The sequence below is a fragment of the Phalacrocorax aristotelis genome, chromosome Z (genome assembly GCF_949628215.1).
Source record: "Phalacrocorax aristotelis chromosome Z, bGulAri2.1, whole genome shotgun sequence".
Taxonomy (NCBI): domain Eukaryota; kingdom Metazoa; phylum Chordata; class Aves; order Suliformes; family Phalacrocoracidae; genus Phalacrocorax; species Phalacrocorax aristotelis.
In genome coordinates this window covers 38,624,046-38,648,997 of record NC_134311.1, presented here as the reverse complement: position 1 = coordinate 38,648,997, position 24,952 = coordinate 38,624,046, and the positions used below count along the sequence as shown (strand labels likewise).

The following is a 24,952-nucleotide window of genomic DNA, read 5'->3' as shown; positions in this document are numbered from 1 at the left end:
TGTGTGTTCTCCACCCTTCAAATGGTCTATTGACAAACTGTATAAATATTTTAAGATACTATACTTACATTTAGTGGATGCCAATAATTGATGGGATGACTCTCCAAAGAGGCCCTTCAGTTTCTTCTTCAGCTCTCTGCTGGTTTTCTTATAGAAAAAGAGGTCTTTTTCCAATTGCTGAACTTTTACTTCATACCCTTTCAATGTTTCTGCAATACCTTCACTGTCTTGTTCTAGGACAAGTAAAACTAGTTTAAGAACCAAATATCTCTGCGCCAAAAATCAAGATGCCCACCTAGGCAGAATAGGTCTTGTGTCTCACTGATGCTTCGCTTGCAGTCTGTACGTTATAACTAGGTGTGAAACAGGACCAGAAAGGCCATGCCAACCCCGCTTGTCAGTTTTAATAGGAATATTTAGAAGGTCAAGATCAGCAGGACCGGTATCTTTCAACTTTCCAGTATCAGCAAATTCAGTGTGAAAATACAACAATTCTGATACCACTTTAAAGAAATACTCAATTTCTGTTCATACAGACACCATGTGCCTGTTCCTCAGCATCCTACACAACATCAGAATTAGTAACAGCCAAAATATATTTCTGAACCTTATCCTTTTTTTTTCAGTTGTAATATAGTATTCCTCGGTAGGTACTGAAGACAATACTTGCTGTACAATCCCCACCCCCTCAAGAATCAAATACCTTTGAAATGATGCAGTATTAACTGTAGTTTTTTCTCATGTTCTTTGTGTTGTAGGGTCAGCTGCCTGTCACACTGCAACTTGATGTGTTCAAGTGCAGATTCTAATTCACGTATTATGTTTTCCTGGTCTATGACCTTCATTTCCTGTTCTTCAATCTGCAGCTGTAATTTATGTTCAGACTCTCGTAGGCCAACAATCTAAGAAAGAAATACACTTCTTTTGATTTATCAAACCATTTTCATAAAAGCTTTTACCCTTCTGCTTAATAGATTAAAGATTGCAAAAGCAATGGTCTCTGTAAGTCGTAAGTTAATATTAGAGTTGCCTGCCACTACAAGTTCACACTTTAAAAATGAGCTCTGTACATTTTGAACACATGGGCTAGTGGACCTTTTTTAATACCCTGTGCAGAATTTAAACTGAAACAACAGTGTTCTCCTAATTCTAGAAAACTTCCAACTTGCATCCCACAGCTTGTTCACCAAATCACCCAAGGTTCATCCGAGGTCACAAAGACACACCATGTCCTAATGTATTTCATTTTTATGTTTCCAGATGTCAATATGATTCTTCACTATTTGGCTGTACACACTTTTTGCAGTGTATGCAAAAAGAGTTATACTGGATTTAGAAGAAAAATAGGAATACTAGCCTGAGGTTTCTGAAGCCTGCAGTTGAGAAGAATTTCAATATGACACCACTATTTAAATATGTTGCTGCTCCAAAAGCTGGCAACACAGAGCAGTGGAAATTTCCAGATTGGCAGAACCTTTTAGGCTAATGACCTCAAAACAAGATATACGAAATTAACACACAAGTATCTTATTTAGGTTAATGTAAAAATTAGAAGTATCTGAATTAACAGCAGATGTATGTAACCTGAAGAGATTTTCACCAAAAGCTCATTAAATTTCTTTTTATTTCTTGACACCATTTCATGTCATTATCTAGAAGAGTAACAGATAATAGGATAAAATATTATTCATTGGCCAAAACAAACCTTGTTGAAATATTTAAAGAGGATGGCTCTGAGCTCTGCAGCAGACAGGGAAACTAGTTTTCCAATTACATTATTCTCACTCTGTGAAAGAATCTGAGAAGATGACCTAATCAGCTGCTGGCGATCCTGAATACTTTCATTCTTGTAATCAATAGCAGCCTCCAGGGCTTCAATTCCTTCTTCCAGCTGGAAAAGTACATGTTCTTCCTACAGAGAAACATGAGCGAGATCTTTAAAAAAATGTAGAATAAATCATTCTATACATAAGACATTCTTAAAATTCATTCCCAAGACTGAAACTAAACTTAAGGGCAAGATAAACTAATGCAGTACAGAGAATGGAATGGGGGAGGGGGGGCGGAAAGGCAGAGCATCTACCTCATATCTAGAACATTTGTATTTTTCTGCCATAGTACCCCTTCCACGATACAGAGGTTGGTCAAATTGCTCATCACAAAAAAAGATATCACGTTTCCTTTTTTATCCTTGTCTCATCCTCCCCACAGTTTGACTTCTTTTTTTTTTTTTTTTTGGTTGTGCTAGTTTTCTGTTGGGTTAATGACTTAATCAGGTCAGTAAGGAGTTTGGTGACCATGACTTGTATAGGGAAGTGGCCAAAATGCATGGCCTGAAGCACTGTAGAAGATACTGAGCAGTGAGGCAAGTAGGGTTATTTCTGGCACATTATCACCTGAGCCACATGCCCATACTGCTTCTCCAGACCTATAAATATTCTGTGCATTTTATATGAATTTATTATATTTTCAACTTGAATATACTGATCAACTCAAGTGTGGACCATCCAGGTAACATGACTTATTTTCACTGTAAAAATATGGAGGTCTTCAGGTGAAGCTTGCTTTTTCACAAACTCCTATGAAAAGAATCAAGAGGCACCACTGTGTAAGTACATTGCCTTGTTCTATGTCCTAACATTGAACTAACTGCCTATGATTAACTGATGAACTTCTTGTTCCCTTATTTCTGATTATATGATCCTCAGGCCAGTGGAGTTTGTCAAGGCACTAGCTGAATTAAGTACCTCTGAACATAAACTTTGTTCACTGTTATGTAAGTAGTGCTATCATAGCAGTATTTCAACACTGCTATTTAAAAAAGCACCCAACCTCAGTTCCTTGGTTCTAGTTTATCCAATACTTGGACACATTTTAGGTTCTAACTAGAATGCTTTATTATACATTACATGAAATCTATATCTCAGAAGTGCTTACTTACTTCAGTTGACAACACTTTACCATCTTTCAGTTTCTCATCCACACTATTTCTTCTTCTGAGCAGCTGATCCCTTTCTGTCTGGAGAATCTGAATTTTTTCCAAAATGTCTGTCTTATCTTCAGTGGTGCTGCCCTGAAGCTGCATACCTTTATCACACAGTTCCTGGTCCAGCATACTTAAGCGAGTAGACAATTTCATACTATCTTTATTTAAAGCCTAAAAAAAACCCACAGCAACCATAGATATCGAAATGAGATACTCCTTCCAGTAAGAAAAATGTAGGTGAGACTGTCACATTCTGCAGTGAAAGACTTGCCTGCTTCTTGCAATGGGACCCGATTTATTTTGAGTAGACAGCTACCATATAATTTACTGTTTACTCAAAAGATGGAAGAAAACAAAAACACTCAACGTGCAGTTTTCTACATACTAAAAATTAGAGGGGCTAGTCATTATAAGTGACAATGCTACTTCAATTTCTATTCACTTTTGCTACTGAAAAATAGATAACGCGAAATTTTTCCCTGTCATGTTTAGTTTGCAAAAGGACTGAGTCATTGTGTATATGCAATAACACAACTCCACAGTTCAGATTTTTTAGTTTTGTTTTGTTGTTGGAATATTGGGGAGAAAAAGTTAATAATAGTTATTATTCTGTGCTATTCACATTTTAAATGTTGATTTGCTCAAGCTACACAATACCTTCATGGCAGTGGTAGAGACTCAGGTCACATGGCCTGAGCCTCTTCTGCTACCTATATGCCTCCCCCCGCAAACTCTTTCAGTCAGCACTATAACTGTGGTGAGTTTCACAGTTTTTCTTAAATCACCTGGCTAGATCTCAGTTTCTTGATTTCCAGGTGGCTTTTCTCTTGCAATAGTGCTTCTTTTTTGGCTACAATGGCTTCTCTTTTCTTTAAATCTTCTTCTAGTTCTGCTAACTGTTGGTGCTGTTGGAGAATTCTTTCCATTTCTTCATCCAGCCATTTCTTCTGTTCTTCTAATTTCTAAAGTTTAGAGATCCAGAGAACATTAACCAGGACTTTTTGGGTCAGAATTTTATGACTGTAGTTTCTCTTTTTTAGAATAACTGATAAAACTGTAGAAGAAATTGACATCTCTAATATTAACATTAATTCTGCAACTTAATCTTGACTCAAAATATTACAGAAATTGGACTGACTTGAAAAGAGGCTCAGCAATGTTACATTGCTACATCTTGTATAAACAAATTTGTATCAGATGCCTTTAATGAAATGTATTCTGTTTCTAAGAACAGTGTCATAAATAGGTATCTTCTATAAAATCACAGGAACTAGGTTTGGAAGGTACCACAGGAATTCAGCTAGTCCATCTCATTGCCTTGTAGTTACCCAAGACCAACTATTTGTGGAAAAACACGAAGTGACAAGAAATTACAATGCTGACAGAAAGACAGACAGTAAATGACAGCTCTGATCCTGCTAGCACAGTCCATTATAAACTTATTCTGAAGCCACAGTTTATCAGTGGATATATTCCTGGTAAGACTAAAAAGTTGCCTTCATTTACCTTTTAAAATTTCTTTTACCTTTAAAGACCTTGAGCAACTCATTAAACTCTCATATTCCAATGCCCACATCTGGCACTGCTGCATACAACACCTACTTTTCTAACACTGTTAGGAACAACCAAAACCACAGACCTCTGTCATATATACCAGAGGGGAAAAACAAAGAAACAAACAAACCATGGAATGTTTACAACAGAGCTCGTAAGGGTCACCCTCAAACCTACCAGACAACCAAACCTGCTAAATTCTCAGGTATCTGAATCAGCATCTTTGACAAAACACAGAAAGAAGAGACATCAGAGCCTCTCCTTTCCTTCATTCAAACAGAGTACAAAAGCTGATAGACTATACTCCCAATTTTTGCTACAGCAAAAAAGAAGACAAAACTATCAGTGAATACTCTTCTTCCAAGCACTTTACAAAGATGAGTATGGATGAAGAAAGATTTTTCTTGAGGGCCCACACAGATTCAGAATATATTAGCTACCTGTAGCTTCTGTGAAGTTCCCACTGAGTTATTTTTCTTCTTTTTAAATGCAGCAATCTCTTTATCCTTAAGTTTAAGGATCTTCTGTTGTTGCTCCATCTTCAGTTGAAGTTCCTATAAATAAACAAAAAACACCATTCTTCCTGCCTCAGTCAGTCTGTTTTTAAAAGGCATTTAATGCCAGAGTCCACACAAGTATATAATCTAAAATAGTGACCCTAGATTTACATGTAAAATTGCAATTCAGGACTAGACATCACATAATAAAACAAACAAACAAATAAAAAAGCTGAAGAGAAAGTCAAACTGAAGATTTCTGTGAAAATGTTTATAGACAATTTCTTCAGTGCATTTGCCAATAAAGTAATTACTTAAAACTACAGAAAGCCTGGCAGTATAGTTTATTGTCTGTGGAGAAGTAGAGGCAAAACTGGCTCATGTCATTCGCTGTCATAAAGCAATAGGAAGGACCCTACTTTAATTTGCTGCTGGTCCCGCTGAATCTCTGCTTCTAGGTGCTTCTTTTTTTCAGTCTCCTCACACAGTCTCTTCTGTAGCTGGGTCTGCTGATGCTTCATCTGAGCCACGTTCTGCTCAAGCTCTGTTGCTCGTCTCTCACTTTGGTTAGATAATGAAGCCAGATTCTTAGTGTCTTGCTGCTTCTTCTGTAAGGCCTGAATATTCATGGCAAATTTCAGCTTAATAGCAGGAAAACTTAACACTAAAATGTGACTCAGCTTCATTCTTTATTTCACTGAATTCTTAGAGACAGCAAGACTTACTAACTTCTGCCCAAACAATCGCTCACTATTTCTGTGGTTTCTGAGCTACCTGGTAAAATCCACACAGGCAGAATTAGTCTCATGAAAGCAACATGAAAAGGTAAAGATACAGTTAATGCCTGGCAATACAATGCAAATAGTAAAATCTAACAGAAATCACAGCTCTGGAAAATGTGCAGAGGCATATGGTGCCAGAATGCGGGTCCTGAGCTCAAGTCAATAAACCAGCTACCTCTTTCTGGTCAGTACTTTTTTGACCCATCAGTCTAAAACAAAGAGGCACAGAGCACCTAGGCAGGCCTTACACAGAATTTAAACTTCAGTATAGCAGAACTTATAAGTAGAAGGTCAATGCCAAACAGATATGCCTGTATTGGGCCTGGTCTTGCAAACCATCACAGTGTTTTGCTTAGAGCTGGAATTTATATAGTGTTTTCATAAAACATCGATTTTATTTACAGCAGGTAATAAACTTGTAATAGTCTCCTTGTGTAGGTTCTCTTACAGTATTACACACAACGGTGTATGAGCATCTCGTATCACCCACTTCTTTCTTCATTTCTCATCTACCAAGAAAATACTGTACCTATCTAACCACATAAAAGTTAAATTGCATTCTGAGTATAATAGTGTTAAGTTTCTCATTAGCTACTTCAATCCAACCAGCTTCCAATGCATAAAACTAGTGAGAGTTTTACAAGCAGAGTGTTAAAGTTCAAAGGTGATAGTGAGACAGAGATTTGCAGATCCCAATGGTCAGATCAGAAATACCTGCACTTTCAGCTTAGCTGCATCCATTTTCTTCCGGAACTCTTTTTGTAACTTGGCTTTCTCAGGAATGTCTCTCAGCTCCTTACTCTCCAGCTCCTGAAGCCGCTTTTGCGTTTCAGCCAATTCCATTTTGGCCTGCTCAGATTCTTGCTCCAGTTTAGTTATCTTCAAAGAATATTGCCTGCTTACAGACTGAGCATCCTTACCTTAAAGACACCATACCCAAATAGTTTAAAAACAGCCGGATAATCCATTGAAATGGAATACTTAATTCAGTAGTTGGATCATTACTTACTTCGTTCTGGCTAAACCAATAATTTCTGAGACATTTTGCAACCCATATCCTTTAGGGTTGCATACATACAGTTCCTTCCTAACTCTTAAATAGAGATAAAGGAAGGAGTCTTAAATCTGAATTCTTCATGAGTCACCTGATGTCACCAAATAAAGTGCCTCCTAACTGCAAAATAAGTGACATTCTTCTGTCCACTGTAGTCTTTACCAATATGGCTCTCCTGTATTTAATAAATTTCGCTTTTGCCAGAAGAATATGCCATTTATTTATTTATTTATTACTCAACTTTCAGCTTAATAATCTGTAAGCAACTTTGGATTCTGTTTCCACTCTCTGAATTGCCCTGTTTGGGCGATCTTTCCCGAAGTACGATTTCTGGGGGCACCGAATCTCTCACAGTGACAGATGACAACCTCAACAGACAGTATGTGCAGGAGAAGAGTGTGATTGAAGGGGTTGAGCAGAGTTCCTTACTGTCATCATACGGCTAGTTTCTAGCAGCTGTATATATACCAGGACAGATGTAGGAGTATAGGCTAAGAGGGACACTGATCTTTTTCCCTATCCACGTCTGACTCCTGCTTCTCTACTGCAGTGCTGGGAATACTTACATTCCCAGCACAGTGATGTATCTTCTCTCCTATCCCAGACACCATGTGACAAATACATGTCCACAAAGAGATCGGTAGCACTGAGCATACATGAAAAATTACACTATTGGTGGATAAAAGCAGTAATCAGCAGAGCACAAAAAATATTTAACAAATGCATCTGTGTATTGTAGCAGAGTAGGCTGTAATCAAAACGTACAGCCTTACATGTAACCATAGCAAGTACTTAACGAAAATTATGAATCCTTAAGTTATTAAAAGTATTCTTGCACAAGATAATTACATACAAATTAAGACATACAGAACTTCAGAAGTTTTATTAGAATGAACTAAAAAATTAGAATATTTATTAGAATGAACTTCTTCATTCTAATTCTCCCTGCAGTAGCCAGTTACCTGTTCTTACTAATTCCTTAATAAGTTCCTCTTTCATTTTGATATTAAGTGCAAGTTCTCTCATTTTTTGCTCGGCCTCAGTGAGTCTCAACTCTGAATTCTTTAACTTCTGCATGTTAAAAACATGACTTCTCTGGAGGCTGTCAATCTCTTCACCTTGAAAGAAAACAAAGCAATATGGAGATAAAAAAGTCTGAAATACACTGTATATCAAAAAGATAGTGCTCTGGAACATTGTGTATGTGGAGTTCTTCCATATGAATTAAAAGAATCAAAAGGAGATAATAGTGCAAAGAGTCTTTTACCCTGCCATGTGTCTAAACAGGTAAAGAAAGGATGGCATGCGCTAGCATTTGAAGACCCTAAGTGGGAGGAAGAATATTCCTGAAACCATTTCAGTCAATCTCTGATAACATAATAGCATCTATTTTCTTTCATCGAAGCTGCACTAAATATTTATATCTAAACAGCTTTTTGGTGTGTGAAGTGCTTTCTGGCTAACAAGTATGACTTAAACATTAAGGTCATATCAGTGATATCAGTTTCAGAAAGAGGAAGATGATCTCAAAACCCTATGTTTTGAGATATAACCAAAACCCCATTTGTATCAAATACATGTATTTAGCTGAGAAAAATAATTACATGTGCTAAAAACATTATGCATATTCTGATACTGTAATAAGATTTGCACTCATGACTTCTATTTTACCTGTGGTTGTGTCTGTTTGTAGCACAGATTTGTTGCATAAATGAGACTTGTCTGCTTGACGCTTCATGTCGCTTAGATCAGGAAGAAAGCACAGAGAAGCCTGTTTTCGTGTCCATGTTCGGTTCATGGAATGCCTAAGGAAGAATGAAAAACGTGCTACATTCCAAACGCACACGGATTTTTTTCCTTAAGCTTCATGCAAAGTACATAATCTTAACAGAAAAGAATCCCAAGTTCACATAAGCATATCTACCTTCTTTCCCATCTGCTCCCCACCCTACCTTGGTCTTCACGGTAGATTCTGGCCCCAAAACAAGGATTATGCAATCTTTATTAAATCAAAAACCTATGTTTATTAAACTTATTTTGTAATATGCCCAGTTGATCCCATAAGTTTACTGTAAATAACATCACAAATGGTCTCATATTATGGCAGGATTAGGCAATAATACTACCTTTGCTATACATTTGTCACAAAGTTAAAGAATAACAAAACATTACTTAAATGAGGTTTTCCTTTTGCTGCCTGTATTTTCTTCTTCCTCATCACTCTGATCAGAGAGGTAGCAGTGAAGGACTTTATCCTGATCTTCTATGTTGCTCAGTATCACCTGGCTGCGAGCACGGAATTCTGCCATTACCCTGGCCAGAGAGAAGGCAGGAGGGCTAGTATATACCTGTAAAAAGCATACAAAAAAAGTGCTGAGTTAAAACACTTGCAACAATTCAGCAGTTCGTTACTGATATTTTTTAAGTCTGTCATCACCTGAGTTTTCAAACAAAATTAGAGAGGTTTTCTATAATAACTGTGAAGACCTTTGTAACAAAAGATTTTATGAGAGCTTAGAGCACTTGTTCCAAATGTGGAAGACGGCACTGTTAGCAACTCATTATCCAAGATATTCAAATTATCAGTAAGAATAATAATTCATTTTTGATAATGCTTCATATGTGAACCTGCTAAAACCCCAGAAAAGGCTAGAGCTTTAACACTTGTGGTAATTTTAAGCCTGACCATTTTGGACAATTGTGGCATAGCATGTATTGCAAGACAATAAAAAGTAATTTTTCAGAGTCCACTGGGAAGCTAAACAGCATCTGAGAAAGCTGCCATAATTTGTTGTGACAAGTCTAATTATTGAACTATAACCATTACAAAGTAAAGGAAAAAAAAAGTAACCTTTGGGTAAACCTTACCTTTCGGGTCTCTGTCCCTGAAGGTGGATGAAGGGAGTGTACCAGACTTTTTGTGAGTGGGACGCTGTATGGCCTCCTTGCAGGTGCCACAACAGCTGGTCCATTTCCACAAGCACTTGAGAAGTCCGAAGTTTTCACGTCTGTAAAACTCTGTAATTTTTCTTTTAGCTGATCAATAAGCATTTGCTGTTCCACCATTTTCTCATTCTCACGGGGGAAAAAAAAACAAAGCAAGACTGTTGCTGATCATGAGATCTGTATCATATTTACCATTTCTAAAAAGGTTATGAATCTTGTAAATCACACACTGACCCTATATTCTTCTGCAGTGCATGTGCAAATTCTGCAACAAATTCAAAGTTCTATGACATATCATTAACCTAACACACACCCCCAACTCCAATACATTTTAGACTCATTTTTGTCCAGAAAGACCTGTCCCAAGTAAGTTATGTTAGTTTATCGAGCCATCTTGTGAGAAGTAGATGACATACTTACCATCCTGTGCTTGCTTTATATGTGTGTTTATGGAGAAATAAAATGGGAATTCAACAAAAATGTTCAAATGAAATACATGGTCTGGGTCTAATTAATTAAATATATATATAGGCTTCCTCTTCTTCTTTGAGCAGTTCCACTTCAAAGATTATTTGTATTAATAAACATAAACATGTATGTGATCCCAGGATCCCTTGTACAGGCTACTACTTTTTCTTTTACCCAGCCTCAACTTTGCTGGTAGTGCTAGTTTGGAGAACTTATTTATCTGCTTCTTCTACAGAAGAAGCTTACTTATCTGCTTCTTCTGTACATTGTTCAAAACTACTTATCTTACCGAAACTGATTCATCCATAGGGCCAAGATTATATCCATTTTCAACTGCCTCTATTCCATTCACTTCTTTTCAAAGTACCTTTAAAATCTGGCCTAATAACAACAGGAAAGTTGAAGAATAGCTAGTGAAGTCAACCAAAAGCATTCTATGAAGGATATTTTGCATTCTCATTCTTTGAATAATACATTTTTATTCATTCTTTATATCTTGTTTTCTTAGACTGCAAGTGCCTTCCAAAGTCACATAGACACTGCCTTACAAAATGATATTTTGTTGGAATACAATACATAATATTCCTGTGTCACAGGAAATAGAAAATACATATTAATACCATGTTTGTTATGGTTTGTCAAGCAGTAAAGGCCAGATGATCCACCTTGAAGCTATTATTTAATCATTTTAAGACTCTTTGTCCAGATACCCTTGTACATACAACCTCACAGTGCATAAATTACATAAATACATATTTGTTATGTACATATGTACATATGTACACATTACGTAAATACATATGTGCATAAACATTTAATATCTATCTAGTACATGCTACTTTTAAAGTTCTTATTCTCTCATATATCACTAAATTACATATTCCTGTAAATACAACTTACAATATTTGACAGAAGTGTTTGCTTTTCATTATTCTTCTTATTTTATATATTTTTAAATAGAAGTGGTAGTTTAGGGGATTAAGTACCAACATGGTGCCTGAGAGCTCTCCAGCTTCTCTCCTGTCTCTGATACTAAAACAATCATGATCCTTTACCTACACTGTGACTGCTTCTGTTCATTACCTCTACCTTGTGTCCTCCAGAGTTTATATAAGCATTGTCTCCGTGTAATAAGTTGACACTATGCTGTACAGGTTTTTTTTTAAAAAAAATCAATCTAGCCAGAGGTGACAGAACAGAAAGGAAGTGACAGAGGGAAGAAAAAGATGATGACTAATATACTTACCTTTCATTCATTGACTCTCCCCAAGCCACCAGCAAAGAAAAGGAAAAAGGAGAAAAGTAGTATAAGGAGAAGAGTACTTGCTAGCCATGCTTATTTTTTTCTCTTTTAAAAAGTCAGATGATAATTTCTGTATCATCCACGTGACAGGCAACGCCAGGAAAATATTAACTATTCTATTTATGGTTTCCTGGATCTTGAAATGTTATACACTTACTACCCATCATAATTCCATCAGCAAGCACAAGATATAGAGAAGGAAGGAGGCAAGCAATGTTTCCACTGTGTCACTCAGTTTTCTCTAACAGTAAATGGTCAGAAAATTAGGATGAAATTCTGTCTTTTAAGGTCAAAAGGGAACAATACTCTAATTCTTAATAAACCTATAATAAAATATGTTTCTACGCAGCCTTTCAATTACAGCATTCTATAGGATCTTTACAGTCTTTTTTAGATTGTATAGCATCTTTCAAGGCCTTTCAAATCATAATTGATTAATCATCCTGAAACTACTTAACAGTAATACACACCTGGGGAGAGGGGTGCATGTTATGCTTTAGAAAGCATGGAAAGGGTGAATGATTGACCTCATTTAATACAGGAAGGCTGTGGCACAGCTAGGCTGATACACAAACTTCAGGAATCACACTGTCGTGCTTCATCCGCTAGATGAACTCAACTCATTAAGTGATACAGCTCTAATTCAAACAAAATGCCCATACAATTGACAAGTAGTTATGTCCAAAAAAATCATTGAGGGACCTGTCTTGAAATAATGAAGGTATTTATACAGAGGAACGATGGTTCAATACAGATATATGTAATGTATACCAGAGGAAAAATACCTGTAATCTATGTGTTTCTTGAGCCTCCCTTAAAGATTCCAGTTGTTCTTCATTTTCCTGTAGTAATGTCTTTATCTGATTCTGCAGTATCTGCAGTTCATGATCCTTCTGGCTAAATACTTCTTCATCCATAACTAGAGCTTGCTAGGTAATAAAAGAAAAGTTGAGCTGGGCAAAAGGGGACGTTATTATTCTTACAGTTGGAAAAAGAAAAAAAAAAACACAACCCAAACCTCATTTGTTGTTAAAAGATGTGATCAGAACTACAAAGTTTTGAGGTATGTATGGCAAACTGTCCAAGTGGTTATCTGGTTTCTACCAGCTACTTTTTCACTTCTGCTTCATCTCTGGATTTTTTTCCAAAGGGAATAATGTACCCATAACCAAAGCTACTTTATTGAAGCAGATACCTAAATCCAATTACTCTCTTTAGGGTGCTGTAAGATGTAGCCACATGATCTCAGCATTAACCATAAGATTAATACACTTCTCAAATGAGAAAATAAGGACAGGTCCCCTCATTCTGCAACTCGGATAACAGCCTAAAGACTAAAGAAACCTTAAGCATGCTTCTTCAGATGTTCTTGTGCTACAACTTGTCATGTGGGACTCCACACAGCAGTTTTCTACCTCCGGTGGTTTCCTACAATGTAACAGGACCCATCAGTAAACAGAGAACATTGTTTCTCATTTTGTGGTAATTCATTATGTAGTGGGGCCTCTTCAGCGTGAGTCACTTCCTCAGGCAATGCTCCATAGTCGCTGCTTTCTGGCCAGCCCATGATCTCTTCCAGGATTCCAGAGCATTTGGAGTTCTCCATTCAGGCCCATGGTGTGATTAGTGCTACCCACTTACTCCACATAGCATTGGGTGCATGCTGGGTAGAGTGGATGTTTCCTTTGAACATCCAATGCACTACAGACAATTGCACTGTCAAGGGAAGCTGAGCTTCAGTATGAAGCTCCCCCTTCATAGGCTGCTAGTGTCTCCTTTTCAGTTGGGGTTTTTGTGGGCCTTGGATCCTCTATACCCAAAGCTCCAACACCCTAGAGGTCAACCTCGGATCTCTCCAGCGGCTCCAGCTGAGACTATGCTCCCTGGCAGCAGTGTAATGCACATATCTCACATTTGGTCCTGCCTGGACTGGCCCAAGTACCACTGTGGAGAGCAACATCTTGTTTAATAAAAACACCATGAGAAAAATGCAGCTTTGGCCTGTTTGCTGAAACGACCAAGGATGATGGATCAAGGAAAGGGCACGTACAAAACAACCTCTGCATGTTCCAGTGGTTTGAAAACAACAGGTGGCTGGCTAAATTCCGGAGATAAGGAGCTGAAAAACAAGTGTCAAGCGTCTGCCAGAAGGAACAGAAAATATAAGCATTGAGCTATACTGGGAACAGGAATCAGGTGCTGATGGGGGAGTAAAGGGGCCTCCCCTTTACTGAAATGCTAAATATAATTAAAGAATTTTATAATAAAGTGATTCTGTGCCTATACCCTATGGAGTCCATGTCCGTCATACACCACGGGCCACCACATGAACAATTTCCTGACTGATCTGTTCAAATGCTTGTTGTTGCCTGGGGACCCAGTTGAAATACTTCTTTCAGGTCACTTAATAGAGAGGACTTACAAGTTGACTATAACCTGGAATATGCATTCTCCAGAATTCCACAATACCTAGGAAAGCCTGGGTTTCCTTTTTGTTAACTTATGTGGACATGGCTGTCATCTTATTGATCACATCTGCTAGGATGTGATGACACCCATTTTGCCATTTTATTCCCCAAAACTAAATTTCTCATAAAGGTCCTTTGATCTTGTTTTGTTTTATGGTAAAACCAGCTTTCAGAAGAATCTGGATTTTCTTTTCCCTTTCACAAGGACTTCCAGAGCTGTGTTGCCCCACAGAGTGATGCCATCAATGACATCTGTTTAATCTTCTCTGAACCTGCAACGGATACGTCAAAGGCCCAATGGTAACTCTGGATCCCTGAAGTACCCTCTTTTGAGAGTGTCTGTGGCAAGGATATACGGGCCTCTAGACTGGTGACAATAGGATGCTTCTGCCACTTGCTTCCTGTTAGGCTCACCTCAGCTTCTAACACAGACAATAACTGTCACTCCAGAAATCCAGATATGTTAGGCCTTCTTGTATCCCAATAGGATTAGGGTAACTATGCACCAGTGTCCACCAAAACCAAAGTAAATCCAATTGTCTCTTTCCTCCACTTGGCCGGAGGGAGGGTCCTCCTATTCCCAACCAGAGCATTCATTACCTGACTCCTGTAATTGCAAACCAGGGTTCTTTACACCATGAGAGGAGCCCTTGTCTCTGTTGCCCAGGCTATGCTACAAGGGCTATTCACAGGTGTGGTCCTATTACAAACCAGCATGGTCCCATGGTAGGAGGCATGGGGTTCAAACCCACGTGGACCTAAGTCCATTGGATCAGTATCAGAAAAAGGAGGGGGGTCCTGAGCCCATCTACTGCATCTCAAGAATCACTTGATGGCAACTGGAGCAGTAATCTTCCTGGAAGGACCCTTTTTAACCACTGCTTTTTCCCACAATTCATGTACACAGACTTCTAGGACCAAGGTGGGTGCACAATCCCACTTCCTCATATCCCCTGCACAGTCACACAGCTAGAACCACAGGGTGGCATGTGGTGTGTGCCCATCACTCCCTCTCGTTTGAGCAAAGAAAGGCTGACTTGTGGTGGCTGAGATGCTGGCCTACAGGGGCAAGGAGTGAGAGATTATCCACATTCTCTTTGAGTTGCTGGACCTTGTGGAACAGTTTTCCCACAGCTGAGATGCAAGCCCGTAGCAGGGAGGGCAAACAGAGAGTCTTTTCGAATAGCCAAAGCTGGCAGACCCATCTATACAACGTTAGTGCCTCAGTGCCAGCCCAATCCACCATTACTAGGTTGCTGGCGCATGACATCAGTGCACTCTGTACAGGCTTCTGCCACACAGACCATGTGCACTGTATGTCATTCAGATCTTTGGGAGCCTGATTATTGCCCACATCACTGTAGACCACCTCCACCACTGCTAATTCCCTCAGACACTGGATACCTTCATTGTGGTAGTCCACTTGCCTCACTGGATTATTGTGTCTTCCTTAAGAGGGTACCTTGTCTTCATGCATAATAAGAGCCACCTCTGGAGGCTGTGGGTGGCTGCCCCTCTTCTGATCCCTCTGTCAATCCCACAGTCCCTAGGAATGGATCCCAGCGCTGTCCTTCTCTACCTTCTAGTTCTGGACAGTTAGCCCCGCTATCGCAGCACTGCAGCAATCAGGTGGCAATTCACTCATCTTGCTGACCGACAAAATCTTTCTGCCTATCTTGCACCTTGGTCAGGGATAGGGACTGGGTAGTTTCTGCCTCTTATGATTTCTATCTCTTTCCTCCCCATCCTGCTGCAGAATAGGCTGCCTCTTCTCATTCTTCCTCTATTCCCCTCTCAGGAGGAGCTGCTGCTTCTCTTACTGAGTTGACCTCTGATTCCACTGTTTCTTCTTGACTACAGGAGCAACTATTACAGCTGAGGGTTTGGTCTCTGGTTTAGCATCTGTCTGTGTGGTCTCAGAGCAAGAGACCTCAGTGCCTGTTTGTGGGCTCTTAGATCAGGACACCCTCTTGCATCTCTGTGGGCACTGGACAGTGTCTTGATAGGCATGGGCCAGGTCCCAACACAGAAGTCGCTGTGCTTCACCTTGCATCTTTCACATGATGTATTAGTTTCATGGGTTTATGAGCCTGTCCAGGCATGAAATCCCAAGCTTTCAGAGGCAGTAATGGCCCTGCACACCTGCCCAGCTCCTCCCATACACCGTACCACCCCAGGGATCAATTGCCTTAAAGCATGTGCCCATGTGGCATCCCCAATTAGTTGTTTAACCTTTCGAGCAATAATCAAAATCAGGATGACAACACACACCGGTATAAACAGTCTGATTACACGAGGGTATTGAAGGAACTGAGAAGCCATTACCTCAAGGCTATAAAAACATATCCTGGATGAAGGAAGGGATAGGTGCCATACTTTCCTCTCTCCACAAACTGTCTCTCAGATGAGAAAAGGCAGAAAGTATAGTTGCTAGTTTTGTCCATGAGGTGGTTTTTGGGGTGCTGGGACACCAGTGATGTCAAACCCAAATACCACATTAGGCTGAAGGCCAGTGGTTTTATCATAGCTCTCCCAATCAAAGGAAAAAAAAGTGATAAACAACACACTAACCTGCAAAATCTGAAAACATTCATTAATGGTTCTTGGATTCTGTTGTACAGCAAGAAGGGAATCAAGCATCGGCGAACTTGAGGGAACACATAAGTCAGCACCCCAAGTAAATATGCCACCATCATGATCTGCTAACAGCTGCTCAAAAAACAACTTATCTAAACAGGTATAACAGCTAGAAGTTTAATCTAGCACACTCTAACCAAATCCAGATCTGTTATTATCTCGAAAGCCTTGATGCCCATGTTGGGCCCCAAAAGACTGCTGTGGGTTAACCCTAGTAGGCAGCTAAGCACACTCCCTCACTTTTTTCCCACAACCCCGTGGGATTGGTGGGGGAAAGAGCAAAGAAAAGGTAAAAGCAAGAAAACTTGTGTGTCGAGATAGAAATTGTTCAGTAAGTAAAGGTGAAGTGGAAGAACACAGAAAGAAAAGAAAACAAAACAAATGAGGCAAAGGCAATCACTCACCACCTTCCAGGCCAGTTCCCAGACAAAATATGGCTAACCTCCCGAAACCTCCTCCTCTCCCTTTTAATTGCTGAGCATGATGTTATATGGCATGAAATATCCCTTTGGTTAGTTCGGGACATCTGCTTGGTTATGTGTGTGTGTCCCCAACCTTTTGTGCACCCCCCAATCCATTCACTGCGGGGCAGACGCAGAAACGGAGAAGGCCTGATGCTGTGCAAACACTGTTCAGCAAGACCTAAAGCGTTAGTGTCTATCAGCATTGTACTGGCCACAAATCTAAACCACAGCATCCTACAAACTGCTATCTCTATCCCAGCCAGACCTCTATCCTAGCCAGACCTAGTACATTAGCATAGCTAAAACCAGAAATCTAACAAATAAAACTGCTCAGCCTCATAGAATCATCTTGAAACTGACTAGCCAAAATACAAAATTACTTTACTTATCCCTGTCATGATTAAGATGATTGTCTATTCAATCACCCATTAAAATAAAGCTATCCCAGGGATTAGACATTATGCAAGACTGTGAATTAACTATAAATTGTCAAATTAAGTACAGGTAAGTGTAACAGTTTTATATCTTTTGAAATGGAATGCAAGTTTTAGCAGACTGCTCTTTCACATAGTTAGTTAAATAATCAACTTATAATTAAATACCTGGCATTTCTTTAGTTCCCTCTTTAGCTGAAGAATTGTGATGTGATGTGGCTCTTGGCTGGTCCCCATCCCTGTGGCAGTTTCCTGCTGCAAGGTGAGAGCTTCCTTCCTTACCTCCTGTACCATAGTGATCCAGCTCTGTAACCTGTCCCGCTGACTTCTTTTTAAGCCAACATCGTCATTCAAATCAACCAGAAAAGGGAAGGCTTCATCTACGCAATTTCTGTAACTGAAACATTGAACCTGTAGCCGGGTGAGCTGGTCCTCAAGTGAACTGATGCGAGTTCTTTCTTGATTTAAATCATGTGAACACTGGTTACTGACTTGTTGGTTCTGCAAAGCTTCTCGAAGCAATCTGATTTCAAGTTCCATTTCATCAATCCGGTCTTGATCAGGGTTGTAATTTACAACTGGTTTGTTTCTAATGTTTTTGGCTCTGTTGGCATATTTGAGGGAATTTAAAGATTCATCAAAGTCTGACGAGGATGGACTTATACATGTTATCATGACAGTCTTGGCATTTCCTCCAAGGGAGTCTTTCAGAATACGAGTGATTTTAGCATCCCTGTATGGAATATGTACGCTTTTCCTTTTTGGGTCTCCCAGGGCACTGATGACGTTTCCCAAGGCCAACAGACCACTGTTGATCTGAATTGATTCTTTGAAGCGTTCACCAGTATTTCCAGTCTTTGTCACCCTCTCTGATCCTGCCAAATCCACAAAATGAAACTTTGAAGCAATCATCTGGACTGATTTCCAAGATGAACCCTGTGCAGCATCAGTATTTTTCTGAGACTCTGCAGACTGTTTTTGACAAATACTGATGGTAAAAATGGCGTGAGATCGACTAGAGTGCTCGTTCATTTGTGTTGTGCCTGTGTGACGAGCTGCATTGCCACTTTCCAACAGGCTTATCACTTCATCTGCACATTCTACTTGGAATTCCTTAGCACCGACAATCACTTAAAACACCAAACCAAAGAAAGCAAGAATAATTCAATTAATTCTAAATATTTCAGCAAACTCTTACAGCAATTAGGAATAGCCAAACTATAAACACAAATCAGAGAAATATATAAGCCTGCATTATTATGATGTCATAGCATATAGCTATAGAAAAAGAAGACATCGATATGTGAATGTGAGGTACAACACATCTGAAACCTGCATATATTTAATGTATGGGTGTATTGTGTCACAGCATTTGAAACAGTATCTTAAACACAATACACAGCTTTACTCCTTTGCATATTGCCATCTGCAGTTTGCAGTCTAGTACCATCCACAAAAAGTATAACAAAGTCAGCTCAGAGGATATTTCGCCAGTTTAAAAAAAAAAAGACTAAAAATAAAAAAGTTTGTAGTAGAAATTATTCCTAGCCTATGGTAAGAACAGAATTTCTATTCTATACAGCTCAGGTAGTTGGGCCTTTTGGAGAAGTGTCTATTGGTAATCTAATGATGTGGAAGTGTACTTTTACCAAGTACTCCTACCAAGCATATTTTTTGTTTTAATGAAGGATGGAAAATGCCCTAGCACACACATTCAACAGAAGCTGACTCAAACTGTACTGAAGAAGACAAATAGTTTAAAATATATTGTGAGGTCTTTATGAGGCAATGATATTGTCTGCAAGATTTATGCTAAATTAGTGCCTTCTTCCAGAAAACCATGCCTGCTCAGTGCAACGGTATACTAATATTAGAGCAAACATAACAACTACAATATAAACAATAAAGAAAAAAACACCCCAAAACAGATTATACAGTTTCAGAATAAAATATATCTGCAGTGGATTTTTCTAGCATTTTCATGTAGTGAGCAGGAAAACTACAGGATAAGTGTTAATTTCAAAGCCTCCAAAAATATCAGATACTACTCTTAATGAAATGTTATCATCTTCTCATTTCATAGTGAAAGGGAGGCAGATCTTTACAGTATAAGCAGCTTAACTATTATAATTTTGAAGGGACCAGCAAAGGTTTAACCTTAAACCTTAACTTATAACCTTACTTATTCAAGCAAATAATCACACACTATTGTGTTTCTAGACAAATTTTGCAGAAATAATAACTGTATTTCTACTTTATCACTTGTTGCCATTTCTGATGGAACATCTGCTCTGTTCACAGGCATCTAAAATCAAACCTGCTGCAAATCAGCTAAACTGAATATACATTCTGAAAACGTAACTTTTTTATAGTATTAGTAATGATTAAGATCTTTCAAGAGAAGGCAAGAATAACTTGGGAACACAACTGAAACCACACACACCAAATTTTAGAGCTGAAATCCTACCTGTGTTTCCCTTTTCATCTTCTCGGATATGCAATTCTTTCACAGAGGTCTCCAACTCCAATAAATCTCGAAGTTCTTCCTTGTAAACCTCTATATAAGATACTTTCACGTGGAAGTCAATGTTATGGTTTTCAGAAATATGCTGAAATAATTCCTGAATAGCCCGTGGGATTATGCCCTTTTCATCCTCTGCAACTGATGCTAAAATATAAGCAAAGACGTCACAGAAATTTGCAGTCATTCTACTGCATAAATTACAAAGACTGAAGACTGAGGCAACTCTGTGATATTTGCTACTCAATGTACTAAGGAGTCTGAACAGCTCAGTGTTCTGAGGGAGTTTTGTAAATATTCGTTTTTCTGGGATTCAGAATATTTGTTTGCATTCATTAATAGGATTCACAGTTAAGTTCCAAATCATGTAATATTATAGTTATGAAAGTTATGAAAAATATGGAGTTTCCTTAAATCTGTACTCCTCAGAGTATAGATTTCTTCTCTAATCCTTCTCATTATGCTTGGCAGCGACATCGCAAGGGTTTGAGATACTATAAATTTCACTTAAATACAGCAAAGACCATTAGTAACTTGGTGAGACAAGACTTATGACCAACATTGACAGTAATTTCCTATTTTTTCAAAGTAGAAATGGAACACTGATGCCAATCTCATTTTTTATTCCCTTTTAGTATTCAGCACAGGACAATGCTTCCATAAATAGCATTCTTAATTCAAGAATATGGAAACTAACTGTTTGTCTATAAGGGGATACCAAGAATCTCTTTTACCAAAAAAATAGTTGCTCACATCTAACTATAAATTTACTAAATATAAAACAAAAATTCTGAGCTATGAACAGCCTTATATTGTGACATCCACTACCTAATAGATTTGGCTAGCAATGGTACTTATAAAAACATTAAATAAGTACTACTAGAGAAAAGACAAGTGAAATTATAACAGTAAGCAGAATTAAGAGGCCAACTGTATGACGTTTAACAAGGCCAAGTGCTGAGTCCTGCACTTGTGTCACAACAACCCCATGCAACGCTACAGGCTTGGGGAGGAGTGGCTGGAAAGCTGCTCAGCAGAGAAGGACCGGGGGGGGGGGGTTGGTTGACAGCCGGCTGAACGTGAACCAGCAGCGTGCCCAGGTGGCCAAGAAGGCCAACAGCATGCTGGCTTGTATCAGGAATATTGTGGCCGGCACGAGTAGGGCAGTGATCGTGCCCCTGTACTCGGCAGTGGTGAGGCCGCACCTCGAATACTGTGTTCAGTTTTGGGCCCCTCACTACAAGAAGGATATTGAGGTGCTGGAGCGTGTCCAGAGAAGGGCAATGAAGCTGGTGAAGGGTCTGGAGAGCAGGTCTTATGAGGAGCAGCTGAGGCAGCTGGGGGTGTTTAGTCTGGAGAGAGGAGGCTGATCACTCTCTACAACTATTTGAAAGGAGGTTGTAGTGAGGTAGGTGTTGGTCTCTTCTCCCAACATACTAGTGATAGGATGAGAGGAAACGGCCTCGAGTTGTGCCAGGGGAGATTTAGGTTGGATATTAGGAAAAATTTCCTGAAGGAGGGGTGAAGCATTGGTTCAGGCTGCCCAGAGAGGTGGTTGAGTCACCATCCCTGGAGGTGTTTAAAAGATGTGTACACATGGTGCTTAGGGGCATGGTTTAGTGATGGATTTGGTGATGCTAGTTAACAGCTGGACTCAATGATCTCAAGGATCTTTTCCAACCTATATGCTTCTATGATTCTACTATTCTAAACAAAAGGAAGATTTTAATACCTACCAAGAGATTTAGAATAATCTACTTATATCCATTTGGAAGACTTAAATCATAAATTTCTACAATGTCATAGAAATGTCTCTCAAAAAAAAACCAGCAAAGAATGAGCAAGCAAACAATTAATTGCCTAATGCAGACATCTTCAAGGTAAGATCAATGTAGCAAGAATCTCCAGAACACTGCATTTCAGGAAGAAATTCTAATTTAAGTTGCATGTTAAAATAGGAATGAGAAAGAGCACTTTATAAATTGCTTTTTCTTAGGTATTTTTGGTATAGTCTAATTTATGGATAATTTGTTTTTAGAAAAGTTTAATTATCACATAAACCTTGGAAGCATTTTTTACAATACCTTTTTTCATTAGCCTTTAAAAATTCTGCAGCATCATCTGCTATGTATTAAGTATTTAACTTGCACAAACACATTGTTCAACAGTTTAAAAAAACTCCAAACTTTCTATAACCTACCAATGTGGCCACCTCCGATGGTATAAGTCTTCCCAGAACCTGTCTGTCCATATGCAAACACTGTAGCATTGTATCCCTCAGTCAAAGACACTAAAAGAGGCTTAATGCAAACAGCATAAACTTCTTCTTGGGTTGAGTTTTTGCCAAATACAAAGTCAAAAGTGAAGACACGGTCTTTCCCAATGATAATTTGTTGTGTATTTGGGACTAATCTCACACACACTTGATGGTTATGAAGTACTTCTTTGGAAAGCAGAGGTCTGATTCGAACTGCAACTTTAACTGGGATCTCCTCCATGACAGACTCCATCCCTGCGCTCCCCCGCAGTATTCACTCAGTTAACAAGAAATCTGTTACCGCTCCTGTGTTCACCTCATCCGCAGTTGTCTGCAACTAAGAAAAAGTTTTCTGCATTACATAATACATAAGAATCAATTTCCTGCTAATGCAGAAAGTCCACATTTCCTAAAGAATAAATAAGCACCATTACACCCTTGAAAAGTACCTGACAGAAAAGCAGCTGTACTCGTAACTGATAAATCAATTAATAAATACATTTTGCCTCTATTAATTTCCAAGCTAGCAGACTTAACCTTAAGTTGCCCGGTTGCACAGGCAACATAAACCAGTCAAACAAAACCTTTTTCTCCAAAAGTTATATGTATAGACACACGTGTCTTAAAACCTTCTTCCACTTACAAAGCGTCATGCATTTTAACTCAACAAGAACAGAGAAACCAGTTGTGTTGCCTACAAAGGAGGTGTGTGATTTTAAATGTATCTAATTACTACACATAAAGCATTCCTCTGGTTTTAATCTGTATGTTTAAGCACACATTTAATTATTTTTTATTAATTATATATTTTAACAACCATGGCTGCTAATACTACTCCATGGTTATTCCTTCTTACAACATAAGCACTGTACAGCAGCACAACTGTAAATAGCAGGGAATGGCCTTTCTTTGCAGCTGTCATTCAAAAATCACCACAGATACCAAATGCTGCTGGATCCTAGCATATGGGGTGTTTTATATTTGGCTGGTTGGGTTTTTTTGCTAATTCTAAGAATCATTGCAGTGCAAGGGAAAGTTTGCTGAACGTCCACACATTGCCTTTAAGAAAGCTGTGTTACCAAACTGGCAGAACTCATCAGCTAAGCCCCCAAAATTCAAGTTTGTTGAAAACAAGCAGCTTTAAACTGTTGTCCTTTGGTTGCAAAGAAAAGAGTTTTGGCGTTTCATTTTATTCCATTTAGTTTGAGAACTCAGCCATACAGAGTCGAGAAACTATCTTCAGTTGAAAAAAAAAAACCCAAAGCCCCATTTTATTAACAGAAGTAAAACAAACAAGCGAAGCACGAGACCGAAATCACACTCGCATCATAAAGGACATGGCGATCAGAAACAACTACATAAACAACTATATAAACTTACTAACTACAGATTCAAAACACATTTTGATCGATTTCTGGCTTTGTTTATCCAGGTACACTACTTTTTTCCCCTAGCAAGTGCTGTTTTAAAGTGCTGACACTCCCACCTCCCTTTTAAATGAATAAAATGAAACCAAGTCACGGGGGCGGGGGAAAGAGCGGGAAATCCTATTCACGACTTCCTAAAAGACCGCGGGAGCACGAAATAGGTGCACGCCAATGCCGCACGACGGTGCGGTGCCGGCACTGCGCGTGCCCTCGCCGCGGGAACTCTGCCGGCGGGGCGCGTGCAGGGCGGGACGGTGCGTTTTACGTGCCCCGCCGCGCGCCTGTCACTCCAAACCTGAAAGGAGCCGGGACGGGGATCGCGCCGGGGGCTCGGGAGCGCCCCGGGCCGCGGAATCCAGGCGTCGGGGCTGACGGCGCCGCCCGGCCCCGCTGCGGCTGCGGCTCCGCCGGGCCGGCCCCCGCCTCCCAGGTACCGCACCGCGGCGCCAGGCCCGGGCGGAGGCAGGCACAGAGAGGGCGGCGGGCGCCCGGGGCGGTGGGGTAGGCAGGGCCTGGCAGAGAGAGAGGCGGCGGCCCGTTGTTTACGGTGCCTCGCTAGGCAACGGCGGCAACGTCCGGCGGCGCCGACCTCCGGGAGAGGGATGCGCCGCCCGGTGCCCACAGCGCCCCCTAGCGGCTGGAGGACAGGGTGGGGCCTCCCCCTGCTGCCCGAGGCGGAGACTCCCCATCAGAGACGGGGGAGGTGGGCACCGTGCCACTGATCGCACTACACGGCTTTTTTAGGGGCGGCAACCGTTCAGCCCTCGCCAAGCGCGGCCGCTGAGGGTCAGGTGTTTCACAGAATGGTAGGGGTTGGAAGGGACCTCTGGAGATCGTCTTGTGCAACCCCCCTGCTTCAGCAGGCACACCCAGAGCAGGGGGCACAGGAACGCATCCGGGCGGGTTTTGAATGTCTCCAGAGAAGGAGACTCCACAGCCTCCCTGGGCAGCCTGTGCCCCTGCTCTGGCACCCTCACGGGAAAGGAGTTTTCCCCTCATACTCAGGTGGAACTTCCTGTGTTCCAACTTGTGCCCATTCCCCCTTGTCCTGTCATTGGGCACCACTGAAAAGAGCCTGGCCCCTTCCTCTTGACACCCACCCTTTAGATATTTATAAGCATTGATGAAATCCCCCCCTCAGTCTTCTCTTCTCC

The 24,952-nt window shown here is 40.0% G+C and overlaps 1 protein-coding gene across 2 annotated transcripts in view; it reads right to left on the bottom strand.

Moving 5' to 3' along the window:
* Positions 1 to 24,382, bottom strand: part of KIF27 (kinesin family member 27) — a 28,040-nt gene extending 3,658 nt beyond the window's left edge. Inside the window, exons 1-18 of one of the 2 annotated variants that reach the window (XM_075078772.1) lie at positions 24,094 to 24,382; positions 22,315 to 22,708; positions 20,061 to 20,261; positions 17,762 to 18,723; positions 12,376 to 12,519; positions 9,742 to 9,948; positions 9,046 to 9,221; positions 8,545 to 8,678; positions 7,836 to 7,991; positions 7,376 to 7,519; positions 6,534 to 6,739; positions 5,457 to 5,654; positions 4,981 to 5,094; positions 3,772 to 3,948; positions 2,942 to 3,157; positions 1,706 to 1,912; positions 704 to 902; positions 69 to 233 (exon numbers count right to left, since the gene is read on the bottom strand). In XM_075078772.1, coding sequence (XP_074934873.1) covers positions 69 to 233; positions 704 to 902; positions 1,706 to 1,912; positions 2,942 to 3,157; positions 3,772 to 3,948; positions 4,981 to 5,094; positions 5,457 to 5,654; positions 6,534 to 6,739; positions 7,376 to 7,519; positions 7,836 to 7,991; positions 8,545 to 8,678; positions 9,046 to 9,221; positions 9,742 to 9,948; positions 12,376 to 12,519; positions 17,762 to 18,723; positions 20,061 to 20,261; positions 22,315 to 22,624 — 3,916 coding nt within the window. In that variant the 5' untranslated portion in view covers positions 22,625 to 22,708; positions 24,094 to 24,382. Of the gene's footprint in view, positions 1 to 68; positions 234 to 703; positions 903 to 1,705; positions 1,913 to 2,941; positions 3,158 to 3,771; positions 3,949 to 4,980; positions 5,095 to 5,456; positions 5,655 to 6,533; positions 6,740 to 7,375; positions 7,520 to 7,835; positions 7,992 to 8,544; positions 8,679 to 9,045; positions 9,222 to 9,741; positions 9,949 to 12,375; positions 12,520 to 17,761; positions 18,724 to 20,060; positions 20,262 to 22,314 lie in introns of both variants that reach the window. The other variant, XM_075078771.1, reaches the window with a different exon arrangement.
* Between the last annotated feature and the right edge of the window lie 570 nt (positions 24,383 to 24,952).